We start from the raw sequence: 22,464 nt of genomic DNA on the forward strand, positions 1-22,464 counted from the left end.
TCTAAGGTAAACTTTCCCGGAGGTAGTTGGAACCTTATTTCTTAATAATTTCTTAATCTATGAGGGGGACTTTAGAAATTTAAGCTTGTATATGGAGTTTATATCTTCCAGTTGATACCATATTCGAGAACTTGCATTCCCTATGATAATCATGATTTTCTTGATTGGGGGTATTTTTCGCCTCTCTTTAGTTGCTTACAAAAAAGCTATTGAACCAAGGGTTCAAAACAATAAAGTTAGCCATCCCTTGAAAGGTTTTACGGACGCCATCATCTTTCGGATGACCATTATGGAATATCTGTTTCACAGACGACCATTGATATGTTCCAATTGTCCTAGTCACAATCTCGTCCTCTTTTCATTGATTGCGAAACTACCCAATGCGAATTATCACCGAATATTTCCTTGCCATGAGCAACACGATGGATGCCACTAATGGAACAGGATTGCTTACCCTTTCGCGAAACACCTGAGATCACCCTGTTTCTGGATTTCCTGTTGTTTAGTCTAGTTTTCTTTCAAGAGTTTTATAGTCTGTTGTTGTCTTTTAGTAATTTTTGTTTTTGGTCATGATTTTTTTCGACGTATGATTTATTTTTATTCAATCTGACTGAAATACAGAACCTGTACATACGCTTCGTTTTCAAGGATCTGAAACCACTCTGTTCTAATTTCTTTTTTTTTTTTTGGTAATTTTTTGTATCAGCCAATCAAATTTCAGCCTCCAAATTTTTGAATGTGTGTATCATTACGAAAAAACAGAGGATCCCGAAAGGTCTATAAAAACTAAAACAGAACGGAGCGTTGTTAGATCCTTGTAAGTGAAGCGCTGGCACAGATCTTTATTTCAAGCCGATTGATTTTGTTTTGTGCATTTCGTATCTTTTGCCCCTTTGTTCAATAATGTTCTTCACACAACGTATCACCACTTGTCATGTTTGTTTTAATTACTCCTAGTTCTGCATGCAAGGAGACAGCAACATACAAAAAAAAACTAAACTAGATATAAGAAGATGTGGTATGAGTGCCAATGAGAAAACTCTCCATCCAAGTCACAATTTGTAAAAGTAAACCATTATAGGTCAAAGTACGGCCTTCAACACAGAGCCTTGGCTCACACCGAACAGCAAGCTATAAACTAGTCTATTTCCAAAAAGACGAAAAATAAAAACAAACAACTTGAACGATTATCTCAAATAACACTAAACAGAGGAATTAGAATCAAGAGGATGACAGATACCAAGGATGCAAATCATAACAGACAACACCATGGCCAAATGAAACACGATGAAAAAACAAATAAAAGGTCACAAAACACTTAATAAAAAATTAAAAGAGTGAGCAACAAGAAACCAATAAAAACGGGTGAACTCAGGTACTCCGGTATGGCAAGATATTTTTAGGTGTCAAAAGATCGTGTACATCGATGGCCAGAATGTATTTATAATGGCAAATCAACAAATTTAGGTATGAAACAGACTATAGTAATATGTTTATTTCAATAGTACAAGCAGAAGGGAATTACAAACGCTGGATTCCAAATACTAATTTTGATTATGCGTACAATTGGGATTCCGGGAAACCCCCTTGTGGCGACACCATAGCTGTGTTTAGTGATGACAGTCCATCTGTGTACATGCAGATGAACACAACTCTAAAAGAACTGGTAAGACTTTATAGAAAAGAAAGATATGGGGTATCCATCCATGACACAAAATCAGTACATGCACAACAAAAACATAAAAAGCAAAGGAACAGCGCACTGTTCTTCATCTCAAAGTCACAATGAGACCTTCAACACAGAGTAAAAACTCTCATCTCACTGCAAGTTTAAGACAGCCACAGGCACCGGTTTGAGCGGAATTCTATGCAGACTGACGATCACGCCACAACGGTGAATTAAAGAACAAAGCCATGGAGTAATATCAACACAATGAAGTGTCTGTTTTCTACTATATATGATAAGTCTTTATTTAACGCTACAGAAATGTATACAATCTCTTCTCAAATTGATGACAACATACGCAAATACATAAAACAAATCATCTTAGGTTTCACAGCTTTAAATATTATTATTTTTTTTTTCTCGTTACTTTATGGAACAAAATCGTGAGGAATAGAGTTTGACCTAATCAAATAGATATTTAGATGTGTATTCTACATTACTTTACATGTCACAAGCCTGTTTTTCACAGAGATTACCATCGACTGACATAACTCTCATACTGGACAACGACTTCGTTCTTGGATTTACAGATGTCCCTGACAACAACCCAAGCTGTCTCAGTAACGGACAAGGTAAGCGGCATTCAGATCGGTTTCAGCCAATAAGTAAATTCATATCTTTACTTTGCTTTAGACAATGGAAAACATATCAATACTGGGCAAAATATACGAACATTGTTTCATTATTATAAACACAGTTTATTACCTTTCTTGGTATAATAGTTTATTTCAATGAATAACGGTAATGAACTGTTATGTAGATTTGACTAAATAAGAAAAATTTTCGATGAAAAATGTAAACGAATATTAACATATGGCTCTTGTTGAAAACGGTGGAATAACCTCTGGATCATGGATGTCGTTCAGTTATCTGTGTCGTTTTGTTGCTGTGTCATTGACGTATATCCAATTATTTTTTCTATTCATACTCAAAGTTTAAAATTTGATAGATAAAATGTGAAACAAAAACCTTTTACAGAGGTCCATTTTAACAAGACTTATCCATCTGACTGGTTTGATCCCAAGAACTGGTGTACATCTACTACAGAGACAGGAAACTGTACGGATATGGTCCTGGAATCGGAAATGGTTCCTTGCTCGTATGATAATGTGATCTTCCCAAAAGACAGTTCTTTTTTTGTAAACGTAGAAGCTGAGATGGAGATAGTGGTTAACACTCTGAAAATATCTGGAAAGGTAACAGCTAAGTATCTATTTAGCTAATTCGAATAGTTCTGCGCCCTCTAACGGTCTATAACCTATCGACATGTCAATGTAGCAATCGGAGATTATAAGTCGGAGATCGGCGGAATATAACGACTGACAGTATTCGAGTTACTAGCTAGCCAAAAAAAAAATGACTGCCATAATATAGCAAAGAGTGCTGACAGTGGCGTTAAACACAACTAATCAATAAAATCAATCAGATGAAAAATAGAAACAAAAGTGCTGCTTCTTTGCTTCAGGTTTTCCCAGGACATGTTGAGATTTGGTGTCATTAATTAAGACAGGCTAGTGTGGTAAATTGGAAAAAAATACTCATGCTTAATATTTGCTTATTATATAAATCATCTATCTTATTTTTTCTTTCTTTTAGGCTTTAAGTACAAACACTTTCTCTTCGTTCATAAAGACTGATATGGGTTCACGGATGTTTCCAAAGCCCCACACTGGAGAAAGATCAAAGATCAAAATTTCAAGACGACCGTGTAATAACCCACTAGGGTGTACTTGTGGAAACGACATACCTGAGGTAAGAAAATGAACCTTTTTCACAAATTACTTAAAACCTATACGTCTACTAAAAACGTTTCGTCTAAAATATTGCCTGCAGAAATGTATAAAGGAACGACCATTTAACTTGGCCGAGGGTGGAGGTATGTTTTTTTTTCTAAAAAAAGAAATCGGATTCCCTGATCAGTTAGAAGGAAAAAAATGTTTCAAATTATTGTCGTAATGTATTGTCTACACTGCCTTTCAATCAAGGGAAGCTTTATATTTTGTATATTGTACATGTCGTCGTACTGATTTCTTGCTCGCCTAGCACAAAAACCCATGGGAGACTAAGCCATAACTTGATGTTCGTTGTCGTCCGTTGTCAGTTGTCCTGTGTCCGTCTTCAGGTGTCCGACGTCCAGTGTCCATCGTTCGTCGTAAACCCTTTTCAAAGATCTCTGAAACTACTGAACTAATTTCAACCAAATTTGGGCGAATTATCCATATGGCATGTAGTACCAATTTTTAAAGCAAGTTTATGAACTGATTGGTGGTCTGTACAATATAATCATACTCTCCACTTGCGTCGTTAGCAGGAAACAAACCTTTCTCATACCTCTCTGCAATTTGCCTGTTTACGCACAAGTAAACGATTTCATTTGTCTACTTATTTCAACAGATTTTACAAAGAATATGCAGTATACAGAAACCTTATTGTGCAAAGCAAGCCTGTAAACATCCAATTATCCTTACAGGTGGATGCTGTGAAATATGTGGTAAGTTAGTCGATCTTGTTTTTATTTGGGAATCTTTGATTATTACTCAGAAAGTTAACGTTTCTTAAAAAATAAAAAAATGTGAAAACTATGAGACTAACAGGAATGAAATAAGTCAATGAGACAACCATAAAACACACACACACAGACACATAAAAAGAATAGACACATGTTGAAAGTGCTAGGTTCCATCTTGAATTAACTGCCACTGTGGTTTGTGAGCTTTTGCTCAGGTTTAAATTCTTATGTGACTTTGAAAAGATTAGCACTGTTCCTGTGGTTTTCGGGATTTGTTAAGAACGTGCATTATCTGCTAAAGGAAAAAGGAAAAGAAATTGGAGTTAAAGATCATGTGGGTTATACGATCATGAGGCAGCAAACTGACAACCACTGGATAATTAGCCTGAACGCTTAAATCGTGTAATCATTTGTAATAAAAATTTAACATTTACAACAGGCGCTAAACTGACGGCTGAATATGGTACTGGTTTCAAGTTTGACACGTTAAGAAACGGTCTACAGAGGAATCAACTCGATGGAAAGGAGGACTTTAAAGATGTAAAATTTGTCATTTCACGGACATCGAATGATAAAATACAAATATCTCTGACAGACAAGCATGGTGGTCTACAGAGTATACATGTTGCAACACTGATGAAGGCAGATATTGATCAAGGTTTGATGCTGAACATTTCGTATATTTTTATTCAGGACTGTTTTTAAATACAAATTCTTTTATCTTTGAAAGACTAGACGCCAGAACTAATTTAATTTGGTTATATCAAGAAACATGTTTTCCTCTTGAACATTTTTGCTTAGAAATTTTTAAGAATTGAATGCTTCTTTTTATAAAAAGTAAAATAACAATAATACCGAACTCCAAGTGAAATTCAAAACGGAAAGTCCTTTATAAAATGGCGAAACCAAAAGCTCAAACACAACTAACGAATGGCAAACAACTGTCATATTCCTGACTTGGTACAGGCATTTCCGTATGTAGAAAATGGTGTATCAAACCTGGTTTTATAGCTAGATATACCTCTCACTTGTATAACAGTCGCATAGAATTCCATTATATTGACAACAATGTGTGAGCAAAACAAACAGACACAACAGGTAAAAACGTCAAAAATTGAGGTACAGCAGTCAACATTGTAATATAATCTTAATCACTATAAAAACAAATAACTGTTTCAACAAAGAAACACAAAATGGCATATAGACAAAGTACATAAGCAAAAATGAAAGACAAAATTGACCATAGCACAATAACACAATAGCGAGATGTATAAGTCCACGTCATAAGTATATAATCAAAAATGGATAAACAGTAAAGGTTAAAAATATACATTGACGAAAAAAAAGGAGGAACTTTAAGACGTAATTAAGATGATAAACAACGTCAGTACCTAGAATGTATACTTCAAGACCATCCTGTATTATTTGTGAAGTTGACAAGGTCTTGGTATCTTCCAATGAACTTTTTTAGAAACAGGACGAGACGTTCTTTGACAAAACCATAATTTTGTTGGGTTGTAAAAACGTTGACCGAAGCACATTTTGTATAAAGCGCTCTTCATACTAAAAACGTGCGCATGATCAACGCTTTCACAACCCTGTAAAATTATAAAAAGGAGCATTCAATTCTTATAGTTACAAAATTATGCTGCAACTATAAAATTAAGAATTATATGAAGTTTTTCGTTTGTTTTCCTATGCATTTTTTTTAATATTGCCACGGATAGCACGTGCAGTCATAGCTGTTGTATCTTTTATACTGAAATAAAATATGACATTGGAGTACCTCGTGATTGTTGTCAGCCAATCAAAATGACGGGTTCTGATCAAACATATATGTACAAAATGTAATGTAATTATATGCATATTCAGGACGATAACATGTAAATGACATATAAATATACCTTACTTTGTACTAGACTGGCACACTCATTTCGGATTTGTAGTGTGATCTATCACAAGATAAAATCCGATGGAAGAATACTTCCCTAATCGGATACGTATATTCTTCTGGCTCCGAGCGGATCTTCCTCTTACTCCTAAATCCTGTGTGCTTGGCGAAGAAGCAGTAAATACCAACACTAGTATTAAACAAATTCTTTTATAGGACGCAGTCGGGAATCTTAACCAACAACCTCACTCGAGCCGAGCACACTACAACAAGCCCGTCGAGGCAGTTTCGTTTGATGTAAAAATCTCAGATGTGTACCCTTGACAAAAAGCTTTAAGTTGAAATCAATATTTATCCTGCAATCAGCCAACTATTGTACAAATATCAGGTACACAAATAATGTTTTGCTTTATTTGTGCTTATACAAATAAAGTCGATCTCCTATTACTCATATATTGAGTAAACGAAAACAGGAGAAAAGAGCCTCGCTTTTCTCTATTTTCAAAGCTGGATAAATAAATTTTATATTTTCCAATGTTCATATATTGTATATGTAACTCCTATGTGCGATTTTCACTTCTAAATATATGTTTTACAATGATATGTTCTTGTTTTTATAGATATTTTGTCCGGTGGATTTAAGTACAGTCTTCGCAAAATAGCAATTGAGCAATCAGGACCCGCAATTCATACTCCTAGTGCAGGTGCACGAACAGGTACTCACATAATACCTGTACATTTGAAGATCGGAATAATGAGCTGCGTTTCATGCACAGCTCCAGACGCCGCGCCTCGTGTTACTAAAGTGCACAATATTATAGTTTCATAAAAAGAGAGGTCTTGAAATGAATGCATGGATTATAGCATCCTCGTATAACCCAGAACTCTTTCATGTTTTTTTTACGCTTTTAACGTTCATTTCAAAAATTGTGTAGGGTACTGGGTTGGAAGGTTTTTATGTGGTAATCTAGAGGTCTTTTTGGTATTTATCTAACTCTGCTTCAGACCTAACTGCAGAACCAAATCTCTTTGGTTCTTTGTGGAATTCCAATATGTACGGACAATAGCTATATCAGAAAACATCACAAGTACCATTAAAATTACGGTTCCGCAGTAACATTAAATTCTAGCAGTAGCGTAATGAAACACGAGGCTCAATGTTTGTACGCACGTTGATGGGTGCTTATAAGTATTTTAAAATACTTACTTCAAATTCTTGTACGATGTTGTCACAGCTCTTTTTGAGTTTAATAATAAATACCGTTTTTGTGCATTTTTAGGTGGCAGCGGAGGAAATGGAGGAGAAACTGCTGGTATAGTGATTGGTATATTGGCTTTTATTGGTATTGTATTTGCCGGGCTTTTCTTTCTGCACAGAAGGAGAAGGTACTACGTGGCCACAAAGGCCCCTATTTAAAAGGGGGGTCAATACTTTTTTTTATATGTAGTGTAATTTTTTGCGATTTTGAGCTAGAAATGATGAACGGTTCTAAAAAATAAAGTAGAATAAAACAAAGGGTAGCCGTGCTTATTTTCGAGAAACAAAGGGCTCAAAATTGATATTATGGTAATTTTGTGTTTTTTGACAACCCTTAAAAAAAATTCATAAGCCAAATTGATTTAATTATGAAGCTCTGATAAATATGCTTCAGGGAAAAATATATGTCAGTAAAAAAATCTTGAAATTTGTATCCTTACTTGTATCTTAAAATTTTGTGGCTTTAGCGTTCAAAAAAGTTTACCGACATCATCCCCAAATTTAAGCTACAGGTCGAATGTAGGCACCAACTCTTACTGAAAACAAATTTGTCTGCTGTTTCTTTTGTAAACGACCAAACATATTTTTGTAACTTATTTTTGAGAGATTTTGTGAAAAAGTTCTTTTTTCTAATTTTAGCCCTGTAAATCTTTGTTTTGTTTTTCAATTTAGATACTTTCAAATCCCTTCTCCAACACTGTGACAAACACCCACAGACACAAACACACGCATACTTACATATGTAACAGATGTATTAATTACACTTGATATATTATCATATAATAACATGTATGTTATGTTGTAGTATTCCAGAAATTTCTAGATTCAAAGTATTTGACAGAATTTCTTTCCGACGACCGAAAGTAAAGAGACCACACGTTGAGGTACCCCCATTCTTACGATTTTCGTTTAGATCTGAGCAAGTGGAAAATGTCGGACCATCTCATCAAGGCTTTGAAAATCCAATATTCGGAAATTCTCCTCTCGGCGTAAGTATTTCGATTTGTTGATCTTAGGAAATTTACTAATGCTAATGTGATATATTGACTTTGTTGATTTTTAGAAATATGGTTTTGATTTGTTAATATCCAGATCGGGCAACACAAAGGAATCACTTATGTCGTCATGCGTCGTCGCATGCATCATCGTTATCTCACACTTAATCCGCAACTCATAAAAAGCTTAACAAAATTCTACCAAATTTGCACAGGTTTTTCTGCAGGACATGAAATTGTTCATCTGTAATTTTGATTTTTTTATCCGAGTAAATTTGTGGGTTTCCAATTCATCGGTTCAGAATCTAATGCATTCTGGGTAATATTTTCAAAAGCGTACACCAAAACGTTGTGATTGGTTGAAATGTCCTGAACAATTGAATTCAACCAATGACGTTGAGTTATTTTCATTTTGGTGTACGAACAATGAGATTACCCATAGTCCTTTTGATTCTGAAAAGTCGAATTATACCACTAGTACTACATAGATATTTCTGCTCATCTTATTCATAGACATCCGCCTACCTTTGAATGACTCTTTTCTTTATTTTAATAAAATGTCGTCCCGGAAACTCGAGGGAGAAAGTAAATACTGTGATCTTAACATGTACAAAATAGTTTTTATATGCATTTCAGGGAGATAAGCCAATGGATTTGGAACTGATGCCACCTCCATTGGAAAGTGAAGAGCAACCTACATTTGACACATCCGGGTTTGATAATCCTCTTTACGATACATACGTTCAGGTAAAAGAGAGACGAAAAATACCAAAGGGACATTCAAACTCGTTAGTCAAACATAAACTGACAATTTTATGGCACAAAAAACAAAAACGATCAAAAGACATCAAAAGACAAACAACAGTATACAAAACACAATAAAGAAAATCAAAGACTGAGCAACACGAACACCACCAAACAACCGGGTTGATCTCAGGTGCTCCGGAAGAGTAGGCTGAACATGTGGCACCCGTCGTGTTACTCATGTAAGTACAAACCCATGGTAAGTCTAATTCGGTAGGTTACATTCGAGGAAAAGAGGGCGTGATTGTGGTTACGACAATTAGAACTTATCCGTCGTCATCTGTATATTCCATAACGTTCGGGTAAAATTATTGTACCAATCTTTGCATGCAATGGCTCCGTATATGGTGTATTTACAGATTTTTAAAAAGAAGAAGGACAAGCGATTTGAAAAAGGAGGGGATCTACTTAGTTGCCACCAATTTGAGTACAAAACAAAACGAAACGAAACAAATCATAATCCAACACGACTTTATGTTACACGCAAGTGTTGGACAACAACACATCGAAAGATAGATAATTGTCATTCGATAAACTGTTAGCTCATTTGATATGATTAACCTTGTCGGCGGATTTTAAGATTGTCCGTTTTTGTTAATTGAATATCGATTTCAATAATTATGTCATCTCTATTAGATTTAGATATCAAGACTCGTCACATTAAGTAATTTTATTTCTGTTCATTTTTGGGATCTTATTTTAACCTCAAGATGCACGGATTATTTTTGCTCTGTTAATTGTTGGATTGCTGTCTTATTTACGATAATCGATATTGAAATAGTATGAATTATTTCAGGAATCACTATTCAGCGATGCTGCGACTGTTGAAATCGAAGAAACAAGCAAAGAAAAATCGGGATTACCGGAAGACTAAAAATATATTGAACACTCATAACTGTCCTTTATATCTTAAAGAGACAATAAATGAAATTCTTGACAATGATTTATAGAGAATATCTGAAATTTTTAGTTTTACACGCACAAAGTGTATTTGCTTTATTTACCCACGACATGTTAGCGTGGTTGCCATTGTAAATAAAACATAAATTCGCTTGAGGTATAATTCATTGAATACTTATTTTATGTGGTAACAATTGTATTACATGATTGTCAAAGTTTTCATATATAGTTCTATGTTTACATAATATATTGAACAGTAGATGGGCTATTTGGTTTAATTATCATCCTGTACTGATCCATGTTCCGCTGAATCGTCGTTAGGGAGTCCGAATATTCAGAGACGGTTTTTGCTACGACCTTACTTTCCAAGTTGTGATGATCTGTGTTGAACAATGAGGACGAAAATCTAGTTCCAGCATGGGGAACTATAATAGGCGAGTTCAGTTGAGCTTCGAATGTCTGTGGTGTTGCATGATTTGAGTTGATATCGTCTTCAAGTTCTACCCCACATATTGTTCTTTTATTGCTGTATTCTGTGTCTATTGTAGATGATGTTGATTCTGTCAGTGATATCTCTGACGAGAAAGTTTCAGTAGAGCTGGTTGAACTCGATAGGACTGATGAAGCCGAAATGTAAGGGTCCGACTCTGTTGATTCTTTTTCTTCTTTCCCGGCACATTGAAATTCAGGGACGACAGTACAAATGTCTTCATCGTCACATAAACTCTCTGTTATAGACGAAATGTCATATTCCGATGATTCAGAAATACTTTGATCACTGACGCTACAGCTGTCAACCTATTTAAAAATAGATTTTTTTTTAATATATATAAAACTATATATAGATTTGAATGATCACTTACAAGAAGTCAAATGTGCATCGAAACTAAATCTTTTCAAATTTGTATCATACTTGTTTATTATTCATTATCCATATCGTCCATTTCCAATTACGTAGTTTGCTTACAATTTTAGAATAGTTTTAAAAGAGACACGACTCCAACCGGTACGTGTGACAAACTGTATCACTGCCTATATAAAGCAAGTGGCATGATGTATAGTGTGGGGTCCGACTTTGTAATTGCATAGCACATTTATGATGAAAAAAAATATGATTTCAAAATAGGCGACTTCAGAACAGTTTATGTAGATCTAAACATGCTCTTTTGGTAAGGTTTGTGAATAAGCGCGTATTAAAAACGTTTTTTTACACTCTTTTGAGATAAGAAAACCGCCTTTAAGGATTTCGTTGTTATACATTAAAATTAAGAAAGATGAAAATATGAATTTGATCTCTTAAATTCATTCACAACTGTTTTCGACTCGTGACTATTTCAATGGGCTTCATTTTCTTTTGTTGTGGACGTACTGTACGCTGTCCTGAAGATGAATCAAAGATGTCATTTGGTAATGTGTTGCTGTCTAATTCACTTAACCTAAAAACTCTATTTAACCATATTTATTGCAGCAGTGAACATGTACACAAATAATATAGAAATGAACCCGTTATAAAACCGGGAGAGAAACGGCGACGATTTCTTAAAGTTCTCATCTAGTTATTAGACTAAACAAATTCAAACCACTAAAGATTCTTAAAATTCTTATTTTATCCGCACACAATAGTACAATGGAATCTACTTCCAACATCAGTAACCCTTTGTACAAAAGTTGACGGCTTCAAAGAGCAGATTTATATATCTGCTTTTTCACAAATATTTTAAACACCGCACAACATGTAAATAGTTTACCAAGAAAAAAAACAATCCATCAAAATTTTTTTTTTTAAATTAAATAAATCACTGTAATTTATGTTTTTTTCTGTTCACCAATGTAACGTAATATTACTGAAAAATTTATTTCTTTTAAATTGTACATAAGCCTAGTACATGTAGCATGCAACGGCACGTACTAGTCAAAGTTGAGACTGAGTGAGGAAATACAAAGATAGATAGAAGATAATAACTAAATCTTATCATAGGAATGCAAAATAGAAGGAATGCAAAATAGAAAAACAAACCAAAAAGGGCCTTCTTTTACTTTAGGGGGTCACATACTTTAGGGTTATTGTTCATTTATGGTTATGGTTAGATTAGGAAAGGTTCTAGGTTAGGGTTATGGTTAGGTATCGGAAGAAGTGGATTGCAATTGAAGCCGACATTTTAATTGACGTCTTTTTAGTCCTTTCTTTTGAATATTAGATGCCATAACCAAAAGCAGGATGCAAAACTACATAACGCTGTGAAAAAGTTATATTTGATTGGACTAATCCATGCAGTGTTTCGGAATTGGTCATGTGCCTTTTTTTAAAAGAATCGAAGAACCAAACTGAACTAACAAAAAAAAAATATTTTTAAGATATAACATGTTTAATCTCATCATGTTACAGCAGTTAGTAATCATAATCTGATGGATAACTGAACACCTAAGAAAAAGAAGTTGTCATTGTTTATAAGGTAGAAGCAGCGAAAAAAAACTCATATGACAATTACCTTATCGTCTGTTTCGTCGGACTCCCGTCTTCGAGACCAGCAATAGATGTAAATCGTCACTCCGACAACTGCTGCTGACAAAAGACATATAGTTAGGTACTTAGTAATCCGTCCATTCTTCACATCAGACTCCATTTGTTGATTGAGTCTGAAAATAATTTCGCGGAATGACGTGACGTCATTGTAGAAGTGAAATTCGCGGCTTTTGCAGGACATCAGTTTGGCAAACTGTATACAAATTGTTATTCTTACTTGAAAATAAGCTTGGCTTGAAATGGATTATAACCAATTTAGTTGAAAAGGTTGACTACAGTTCAAGTTTTCCGTAAGACCAAAACAATTAAGTAAACAAGCCGATAAAGATGACGTGTTTCCATATTCTTTGTCGCTTTTAAGAGCGCACGAAATCGAAAAATTGAAAGTCTGAACCTTCAGTGAAATATTCAGAGCCAAACACCAAAAAGAGAACAAGACCGAGAGAGGTAAAGCTTATTTCAGTCTTAATTCCCGACAGGTATTTTGATATTATATTCCGAATAAATACTTCAAATGTCTTTTACTAACGACACATGCATGTACGACTTTCGACTTTCGTGGTGTAATTGTTCATGACAGATAATCCCAACACGCACTTAACACGACCAAATCCATACGAAAACAAGGATTTAGTGTTGTTGTTCATCTGAAAGTCACATTGTTGCGTTCAACACGTAGCAAACGCTTCCACCTCACTCACTAGACGTGGTCTCATTTAATTCCTTTAGAGATTTTGACATATTTTTTCGCTGTCTAAATTTTCGAGAGTGTGGTCTTGCTATATGTGGCTCCAACATAGTTACATCCGACCTACGACTTACGACCTTTAGGGGTTTGGCAGATGAGCTTGCGACCTGACGCTTCATTTTAAAGGACTTGTGACCTATAACACAGGTAAATTCTTCAACATAAATCTGTAAAATTTGCTTAAACGTGACCTGGTGACCTGAGGTAATAATTTAAAGTGACCTTGTGTCCTAAGGAGGAGGAGTACCCTACTGAAGCTCCTATATTGCCACCCGTTCCCACCACCTTTGAATAAACTAAGCAGGGAAAATCTAACTAAAAGTTGGTGAAAGATAGTCACAAAAATCTACAGAAATCAATGACAGCTGAATCTAAAACTCATAAGTTATTTCACATCAGACTTCCTACATGCACTGGCCCCGATGGCCGAGTTCGGGTTGTTAGTTCAAACCCTGTCGTGACAGGTGCATCAATTCCAATCTTAATTGACAAGGATTGCCATTTTTCCTGCCGAAGGTCGGTGGTATTTCGGCTTCCTCCACCAATAACAAAAAACCTAGCCTCAATGATAAAGTCAAGTGTGCTGAACGTGGCGTTAAACACCAACAATTAATCATTGATCCAAATCTTATACGTAGATAAAAACCAAAAAAAATATTTAGCAACCAATTGAATCTGTTCAATTGTCATGATAATCTGTTCGTATTTTCCAATAAACGTGACGAAAAAGTATTTGTTGATTTTAAAGAAAAGTTACATCTAATTTGTTTCAATACAAAAGTATACGATTCTTCAAAGATTTGTGTCTTTAAGTTCAAGTTCATATACATTTAAATCAAGCCACAAGGCATATCAAATCTGTGTAATTAAAAGATACACAAAAAGTGACGCTTCGTCAATGTTCTTCTTCATTGTTCAGACAAGTATTTAAATTTGAATCAATAATTCTTTACGTATGTACACCTGATATAAGACATTTTACTTCCCTGTGGGAATTCCTTTCTGTTGAAATGTACATGGTAAGAATGTAACATTGTTAAAATAATTCAATTGTCCGAGGCAATGAATTTTTTATTCCAAAATTAGAATGTATAATCAGGTGTTACCGCCTAACCACCAGACTGAGCACAGACCATTCTCTGGCATGACAACCTTGACCACTGAGATAATACTCTAGAAACAGTCCTTAACACATGAGATAGGCAAAAATCTCTGTGTTTTTACCTTGCTATAATCTGCATAATGCACAGATAAGGTGTGCAATAACTACCTCAGATGTGTCATGTATATTGCAGAGTTCAAAAGAACCTTTAGAAGCGGATCCAGGATTTTTCAAAAGGGGCGTAATTCAATAAAATAGAAGAAATACCGCCGAGTGAAACGAGTCTAAATTTATATTTGACGATTTAATGCTAAAACATGCTAAATCTTTACTTGGAACATTTTTTGACATAGGTAAAATGTAAATCTTAATTCGATGTTTCTTTAAAAGTATTTATTCCTTTTTAGTGACTATTTTGGGATCGAATTTAATGAAGTTCATATTCAAGTATGTGCCATAACAGGAAAACATATATGTTGCAGATCAATCAGACTTCGTTTAGATTCGACATGTCTTCAAAATTGATCTGGTTGAAAAATAGGGGGGGTTAAAAATTGAAAACTGTGTACTATGAATTTAGGTACATCTCTCCTCGATTCATCTTAATCAAAGCATATTCTTGAGGGAAATAAAAGCAATTAATCTAATATACTCAATATCCAGGGTTATTGAGTCCTTTCAGTTATGATTTGTCACAAAACTTTCAAAAGCACATCAAGCGGAACTTAAACTGTAGGATTTGTTGGTTATATGTCAATAAGACAGCAATCAAACGACAAAAATAACATAAGCAAATTTAGAGACCACATATAGTTTTAAACAATAAATAGGTGTCTACACAATATGTCAAGTTCTTAATCGTCACGAAATTTTTAAAGATTGTGAATAAATCAAACAGTAACAATAAAAGCTCTGCCATTAGATATCAATTCCCCAAATATTGTAACAATTAAGGAGGAAGCCTGAATATCAAAAAGTTAATAATTTAAAAGTTACAAACCTTTTAACGGCGTATTTTCCACTTTGTTAACCCTACAACAGAATTTTCCTAAGAGCCACTTGTTATTATAACGTAAACACGAAATAAACATTGATAAACAGTACCGATCAAAAGTTGATGCTGTTGTTTTTTTCTATTTTATTTTACCGTCTTAAATAACAATTTAATTTTGGATGTAACATGTCTTCTGATTGGCTGAAAGTTTTTGGTCTATCAGCTCATAGCCTGACATAATTTTGTCATTTGATTACATGTATAAGGATTGACTGTAACACTTTTTCTGTCTGTTCGAAATAACATAAAAAATGTGGTGCACACGGGATATTCAGTGTGTACCACATTTTTTATGTTATTTCTTCATAGAGAGAAAAAATATTACAGTCAATCCTTAGATAAACACTATAATGACTATACTATCGCTGTCTAAAAAAAAGTTCACAGCATTAGCCCGTAACGTCGCACGAGGAAATCCCGATGTTCAGAGGGGGAGGGGGAATATGAGTCACATGGGACACTCCGAGTCAACCAATCAAATGTTGATTTTGCTATCAATATTTTCATACACTCACTGTACGTGCAACAACTCTTGGAAGGGCTCGTTACGTTAGTTGGTATATTCTGTCCAATATACCCTCTATTTTTAGTGGCATTCCAAATTTCCCGCATATCATCCAGGTCGACCCACTTTTGCAGGACCTATCTTTTGGATTTATTGTTAATTTGTTCTCGCCTGAAAATGAATGAAATATAGCCACTGGACACTAACCGAACAATCGATAAATCAGCAATGAATTTGAGATAATTCATCTGAAAATGAACGTGTTCTGTATGTATATTTGACTGACTAAAGTTAATTTATATGATATCCGAAATGCAACTTGACAAATGTAATGTGTGAAACTGGAGTTTTCTTTGAAAATAAATGTTTATCCCCCCCCCCCCCCCCCCCACAAAAAAAAAAAAAAAAAAAAAAAAAAACAATACGTTAACATTAGTCAGTCAAATATACATATAGAACACGTTCATTTTCAGATGAATTATCTCAAATTCATTGCTGATTTATCGATTGTTCGGTTAGTGTCCAGTGGCTATATTTCATTCATTTACAATTTAAATACCCTTTTTCAACTTTAAAGTTTGCGAAAGTGTGTCAGGAAATGACCAGTTGTTGACATATTATATATGTCTGTTTTGGTTGCTTATCCAATTTTATCAATATAACGGAACTATGAACAACTGTCATACAAGTGGGAGGTTTAGCTACCTATAACACCAGGTTTAAGCCACCATTTCCTTCAGAAAATGTCTGTACGAAGTCAGGAATATGACGTTTTCCATTCATTCCGTTGGTCGATAAAACTAACGTTTCATTTTGTCAATTATTATGGAGTTCCCTTTTTTATAATTTACCTTGGAGATATTTTTTGTTATAATGGGCCGGCAGGAGTCCTATAATAACGATTTTTATCATTTTATTTTTGCGTTTTTGCCTATTAAATATCTTAAGAACTATATTAGATAGATAGAAACTTCGGTACTTATACATCCCTCGGATTTCAAATGTTTGGCTTTGAGCGTTCCTGATGAAGGTATATCCAGAAAAGCGCTTCGGACGCATGAAATTATTAAACTTGTTATTTTCAATTTTTTACATCACTGGGTCGATACCTCTGCTGGTGGACTATCAGTCCCCGAGGGTATCATCAGCTCAGTAGTCAGTACTTCGGTACTGACATGATTTATAACAAACCTTTCTAAAATTGTCCGTTGTTAAATTTTGAAATTATAAAGAAACTAAGGTTTCAACTCCCTCAGGCAAAGTTGACCTTAGATGAATTTGGCTATTTGTTTTAGGTATTTTTGTCATATAGCTCTTCAACTGTTTCGGTACTTATACATCCCTCGGATTTCAAATGTTTGGCTTTGAGCATTCCTCATGAAGGTAAATCCAGAAAAGCGCTTCGGACGCATGAAATTATTAAACGTGTTGTTTTCAATTTTTTTCAAATAGCAAAAATGATCAGAAAGATAAGATCTACTAATTAGATATAAGAAAATGTGGTATGAGTGCCAATGAGACAACTCTCCATCCTAGTCACAATTTGTAAAAAGTAAACCATTATAGGTCAAAGTACGGCCTTCAACACGGAGCCTTGGCTCACACCGAACAGCAAGCTATAAAGGGCCCTGAAAATGACTAGTGTAAAACCATTCAAACAGGAAAACCAACGGACTCATCTATATAAAAATTGAGAAACGAGAAACACTTATGAACCGTATCAACAAACGACAACCACTGAACAACAGGTTCCTGACTTAGGTTGACATGAATATCAATTATATGGTAATTTTTTTTCTAAATTTCCTGTTTACAAAACTTTGATTTTTTCGAAAAACTAAGGATTTTCTTATCCAAGGCATATATTACCTTAGCCGTATTTGGCACAACTTTTGGGAATTTTGGGTCCTCAATGCTCTTCAACTTTTGACTTGTTTGGCTTTATAACTATTTTGATCTGAGCGTCACTGATGAGTCTAAGTAGACGAAACGCGTGTCTGGCGTATTAAATTATAATCCTGGTACCTTTGATAACTATTTACACCACTGGGTCGATGCCACTTCTGGTGGACGTTTCGTCCCCGAGGGTATCACCAGCCCAGTAGTCAGCACTTCGGTGTTGACATGAATATCAATTATATTGTCATTTTTTTTTTAAATTTCCTGTTTACAAAACTTTGATTTTTTCGAAAAACTAAGGACTTTTTATCCAAGGCATAGATTACCTTAGCCGTATTTGGCACAACTTTCTGGAATTTTTGCGTCCTCAATGCTCTTCAACTTTTTACTTGTTTGGCTTTATAACTATTTTGATCTGAGCGTCACTGATGAGTCTTATGTAGACGAAACGCGCGTCTGGCGTATTAAATTATAATCCTGGTACCTTTGATAACTATTAGGACAGGTTATAAAACTAATTAGTCAACACGACCGAAATTTTTAGTCGACTCCTAATTAAAGTAATTGCCCTTTATTGACGTTTTTTTCACATTTGTTCCTATTATCTTGAAAACTGTAATAGATAGATAGAAACTGTAAAAAGCACAAGTGATCAGCGAGACAAGATCCACAAATAAGCCATAATGGACGAAATTTTCAGTCGACTCGTGTTTAGACTTATTGCCCTTTACTGATAATTGATTATAGAAGTTAAATAAAAAAGAAAAAAAATTATCAGCAGGATAAGATCTTCAAATACATGAACATGACGGAAATTGTCATTTTACTCTTAATAGATTTATAACTCTTTAATAATGATTTTTACTAACAATCTAATTAAAATATAGAACTCGGATTTCGTTATACTACATACGAGTCCGAGTTCTATATTTTAATTATATTGTTTTACTAAAAAGTGGCCATTGTTGAAGATACAGGTGAGCGATACAGGTTTTTTAAAGCCTTTAGTTTTCATTATGATCGATGGATTTACAAACACACAAAGAAAAACATTCGAAAAAAAAAATAGTAAATGAACCCTTTGATTCTATTTTTTTGTAAAGTTTCCGAAGGGTAATGAAAATTAACAGTTTGTTTATACGGGAAACCAGTAAAAACAATAACACTGTTGAATTAAAAAAAAGTCTTCGTCTTGTGTCTAATTAAAAAAAAATATATCAAAATTGGAAAAGTTCTTTTTCCCGAGAGAGAAAAAAAATATGCCCCTTCCCCCCAATTTCAAATTCACTCAAAAATCATGTTATCCAAACAAACAATCTAGGATTCCTTTATGGATCATTCCTTGTGACTTAAAGATAGAGACTACATCTTTAAGTCATAAGAAATGATCCATAAAGATATCCTAGACTAAGACATTAGGTCTACGGCATTGAAACAACTACCAACGGTACAAAACCGAGATATAAGTCAGTTTTAATTAGTTCAAGGATTTCAGTGAAGATCTTTTACTAAATGCTGAAAAACAATCGGACTATGTCATGCTCAAGCAAAATTAACTTATTTGAAAGACACAAAGCATTTGTTTTTAATATACGGTAATATTTAGAGGCAAACTATTTATTTTTTTCTAAAAATTGCTTTGAGAGAAGAAATAAAACATTATACATTTCAGAATATGGCCTCATCGGTAAAACACGTTGGTCGCGATGATAAAATCTCCATGCACAGAATGTGAGATAGTTTTTTTTAAGGAGACTGAAAAATCTCACAGAAAATCAAGACTGTGCACGAACCATAATCCAATATGACCGGAAGAACAGATCAAGCGCAACAGTTGATTCAAAATATACCTGGAATTGAACAAATTAAGCCATCCTTGTTGAGACGACTGACAATGCCAGACGACATGAAAACTTTAAATATACAGGCCTGTCTGGCATTACCTGATGGTAGATTTATATTATCTGATTTCAACGACAAACAACTACTGCTGTTCGGTAATGACGGCATATTTATCAGAGAAGTAGTCACATTTACAAATTATCCAGGTGATGTTTGCTTTATTAGAAATAATACAGTGGCTGTCACATTAGGTGCAGCATACAAGACAGTATTGGTGGATATAGAAAAGAATGAAATTATTCAAACAATTGAACTTTCTCATTATTGTAAAGGAGTAGCAAGTGATGGTCAAAAATTGATCATATGCAGTGTCAGGGAATCTTCAATAGTGAATCTGGATGATATGTCTCAATCTTATTTAGAAGTGGTCGGAGATTGTATTTCATTATACAAAGGAAATGTCTATATCACCTTTGAAAACAATGTAGAGTGTTACGAAATCAATGGCGATCCTCTTTGGACATTTCTGCCACATGACTTAAGCAACGTTAACAGCATACAAGGACTTACATTAGACAAGAATGGCTTTGTTTATATCGCCTCTAGAAAAAATAACAGGATCGTGGTAGTATCATCAGATGGTCAAACCAGTAAGACAATACTGTCCGAGTCTGATGGAATCAAAAGTCCTTGGGGAATAAACATCAACAGAGAAACAGGAATCATGATAGTGTCGAGTAAAATCTGCGATGATAGTAGTGATACATTGTATGATACAGCTTTCGTTTATAAAATCTGAAAAGAGCGATGCGTTTTATTTATTAATAAATCTCTTTCTGTGCATAGTGTTTATAAACCAAATCAAAATTATCATTTCTTTCTTTCAAAGTAAAAACATTCTTTTACCTCACCCAGCCCATAGGGCCAGCTTTTCTTAATACGCGGTCGTCCGTTGTTGTTAACTTTTACAAAAATCTTCTCTGAAACTACTCGGCCAAATTGAACCATCATGTTTTGTGTATTAAATTAATAAAATGTGTTCGATTACCCCGCCTGCCAACCAACATAGCCGCCAAGGCTAAAAATAGAGCAAAGGAATAAAATGCAAGTATTGTCTATTATCTTGTAAACCATTAATGGTATTAAGAGAAAATCTGGCAGAGGCGGATATGTTCATAATGAACTTGGAAGCTCAAGGAAAGACAACATGCGTTTAAAGTTAGATTTCAAATAACAGTGTTTAAAACAGATAATTTAAAGACCGATCCCTCTGTCTTTCATGCAAATTTACAATGATATAACAATGCCAATAAGGCAATATATATGACGTCACGATTTGGGCAAAATGCTAATGTTTTATTTCACTTATTTCCGTCTGAATAGATTTAAATTGAGAAATTATTTATTTATTAGTTGTTATGGCACTAGGGTTCAGTAACTACGAGATATATATATCGGTGCTTTGTGTCTTTTGTCTCCATGTTAGTCGTTTCTTGTGCTTCGTGTTGATCTAGTGGGTCAAGCCATTTCTGACTGATTTCTACATTTGTTTTTATGTTGTGCTGTAACGCAATTGTTCCTATGCTAGGGAATGGTGGAGCGCTTACAAACATATTAACCCGCTACATTCTGTATGTGCCTGTCACAAGTCAGGAGTCTGTTATTTAGTGTTATCTTTGGTTGGTGTCTACTATATCCGTTTTCCGTGAATTCCAGTGGCGAATCAAGAAGGGGGGCCCACTGACTGCATACGAGGGGGCCCGCTCCAGTCATGCTTCAGTGATTCCCTATATAATCAACCAAATTTTTCCCACAAAAAGGGGGGGGGGCACCCTGCCCCACCCCTAAATCCGTCTCTGAATTAATTTGTCATAGATCAGGTCGTTGGTTTTTTTCGTTTAAATTGTATCATATTTTGTCATCTCGGGACTGTCCTGTATGGGTCTTTTTTTATAGTTAAAGGTTGTACGGTGACCTATTATTGATTAAATCCGGTGATCTATTTTTGTTTTAGTCATTTGGCTTCTGTTGGATAGTTTTCCCATTGGCAATCATAACCTACTTTTCTTATATAAATGTAACTTAAAGTGTTCGATTTTTTTGTTAGGGGGAAACAATTGACGTGGCGAAAAGGGCAGGTCAAGTTTCAACGTTTGCTTTTTCTTGTAATATGAAATAAATTGTTTTGTGAATGCCTGTACGACAGCAACCCAACGACACACATTCATATTAATGCGCATTGTTGTTAAGCTAATGGATCTTTAGATGGCTTTTCCCCCTTCACAGGATAACAGTTTCTGAACAGATGACCTGCATCATGTTTTATAAATGCAACCAGTTATACGCGCCCTGTGAGAAAAAAACTATCAATGCGGAGAACATGTAATTTTACACTACCCTTGGGTGTTCTAGTTGACTCGCCCCGTTGTAGCAAAACATTTTTTTTTATGAAATTGAACATAAGAAATGGAACTCTTTGTAAGAGAAGGTAAAAAAGTCCAAATAGGTATATTTGAATTGTTTATATCTGTTTCTAAGGGCTTTCAAAGTTCAATGAAGATGCATAATTTATGATTTTATGCAACTTAAATACGTGTTTTTATTTAAACTATAGTATGGAGCTTCGAGATATTTTCAAACTTTTAAATTATAGACACATTTTCATAAAACAGTCGATTGTGATAGGTGCAAATACACGTGGATTTTT

General features: G+C 34.6%; 1 protein-coding gene and 1 long non-coding RNA gene across 2 annotated transcripts; both read left to right on the forward strand.

The window, feature by feature from the left end:
• Positions 1-1,511: 1,511 nt before the first annotated feature.
• On the forward strand, positions 1,512-10,120 carry LOC127737029 (protein amnionless-like). The gene is made up of 11 exons (XM_052247574.1): positions 1,512-1,666; positions 2,196-2,298; positions 2,705-2,922; positions 3,323-3,478; positions 4,121-4,217; positions 4,675-4,893; positions 6,747-6,842; positions 7,407-7,512; positions 8,190-8,373; positions 9,016-9,126; positions 9,980-10,120. The coding sequence occupies exons 1-11, from the start codon at positions 1,637-1,639 to the stop codon at positions 10,055-10,057; spliced, it is 1,398 nt and encodes a 465-aa protein (XP_052103534.1). The 5' UTR covers positions 1,512-1,636; the 3' UTR covers positions 10,058-10,120.
• Positions 10,121-14,230: 4,110 nt separating this feature from the next.
• Positions 14,231-20,598, forward strand: LOC127739016 (uncharacterized). The gene is made up of 2 exons (XR_008000242.1): positions 14,231-14,374; positions 19,588-20,598. It is a non-coding gene; the product is annotated as an uncharacterized LOC127739016 (long non-coding RNA).
• Positions 20,599-22,464: the final 1,866 nt, after the last annotated feature.

This window comes from Mytilus californianus, unplaced genomic scaffold (genome assembly GCF_021869535.1).
Source record: "Mytilus californianus isolate M0D057914Y unplaced genomic scaffold, xbMytCali1.0.p SCAF_4, whole genome shotgun sequence".
Lineage (NCBI taxonomy): Eukaryota > Metazoa > Mollusca > Bivalvia > Mytilida > Mytilidae > Mytilus > Mytilus californianus.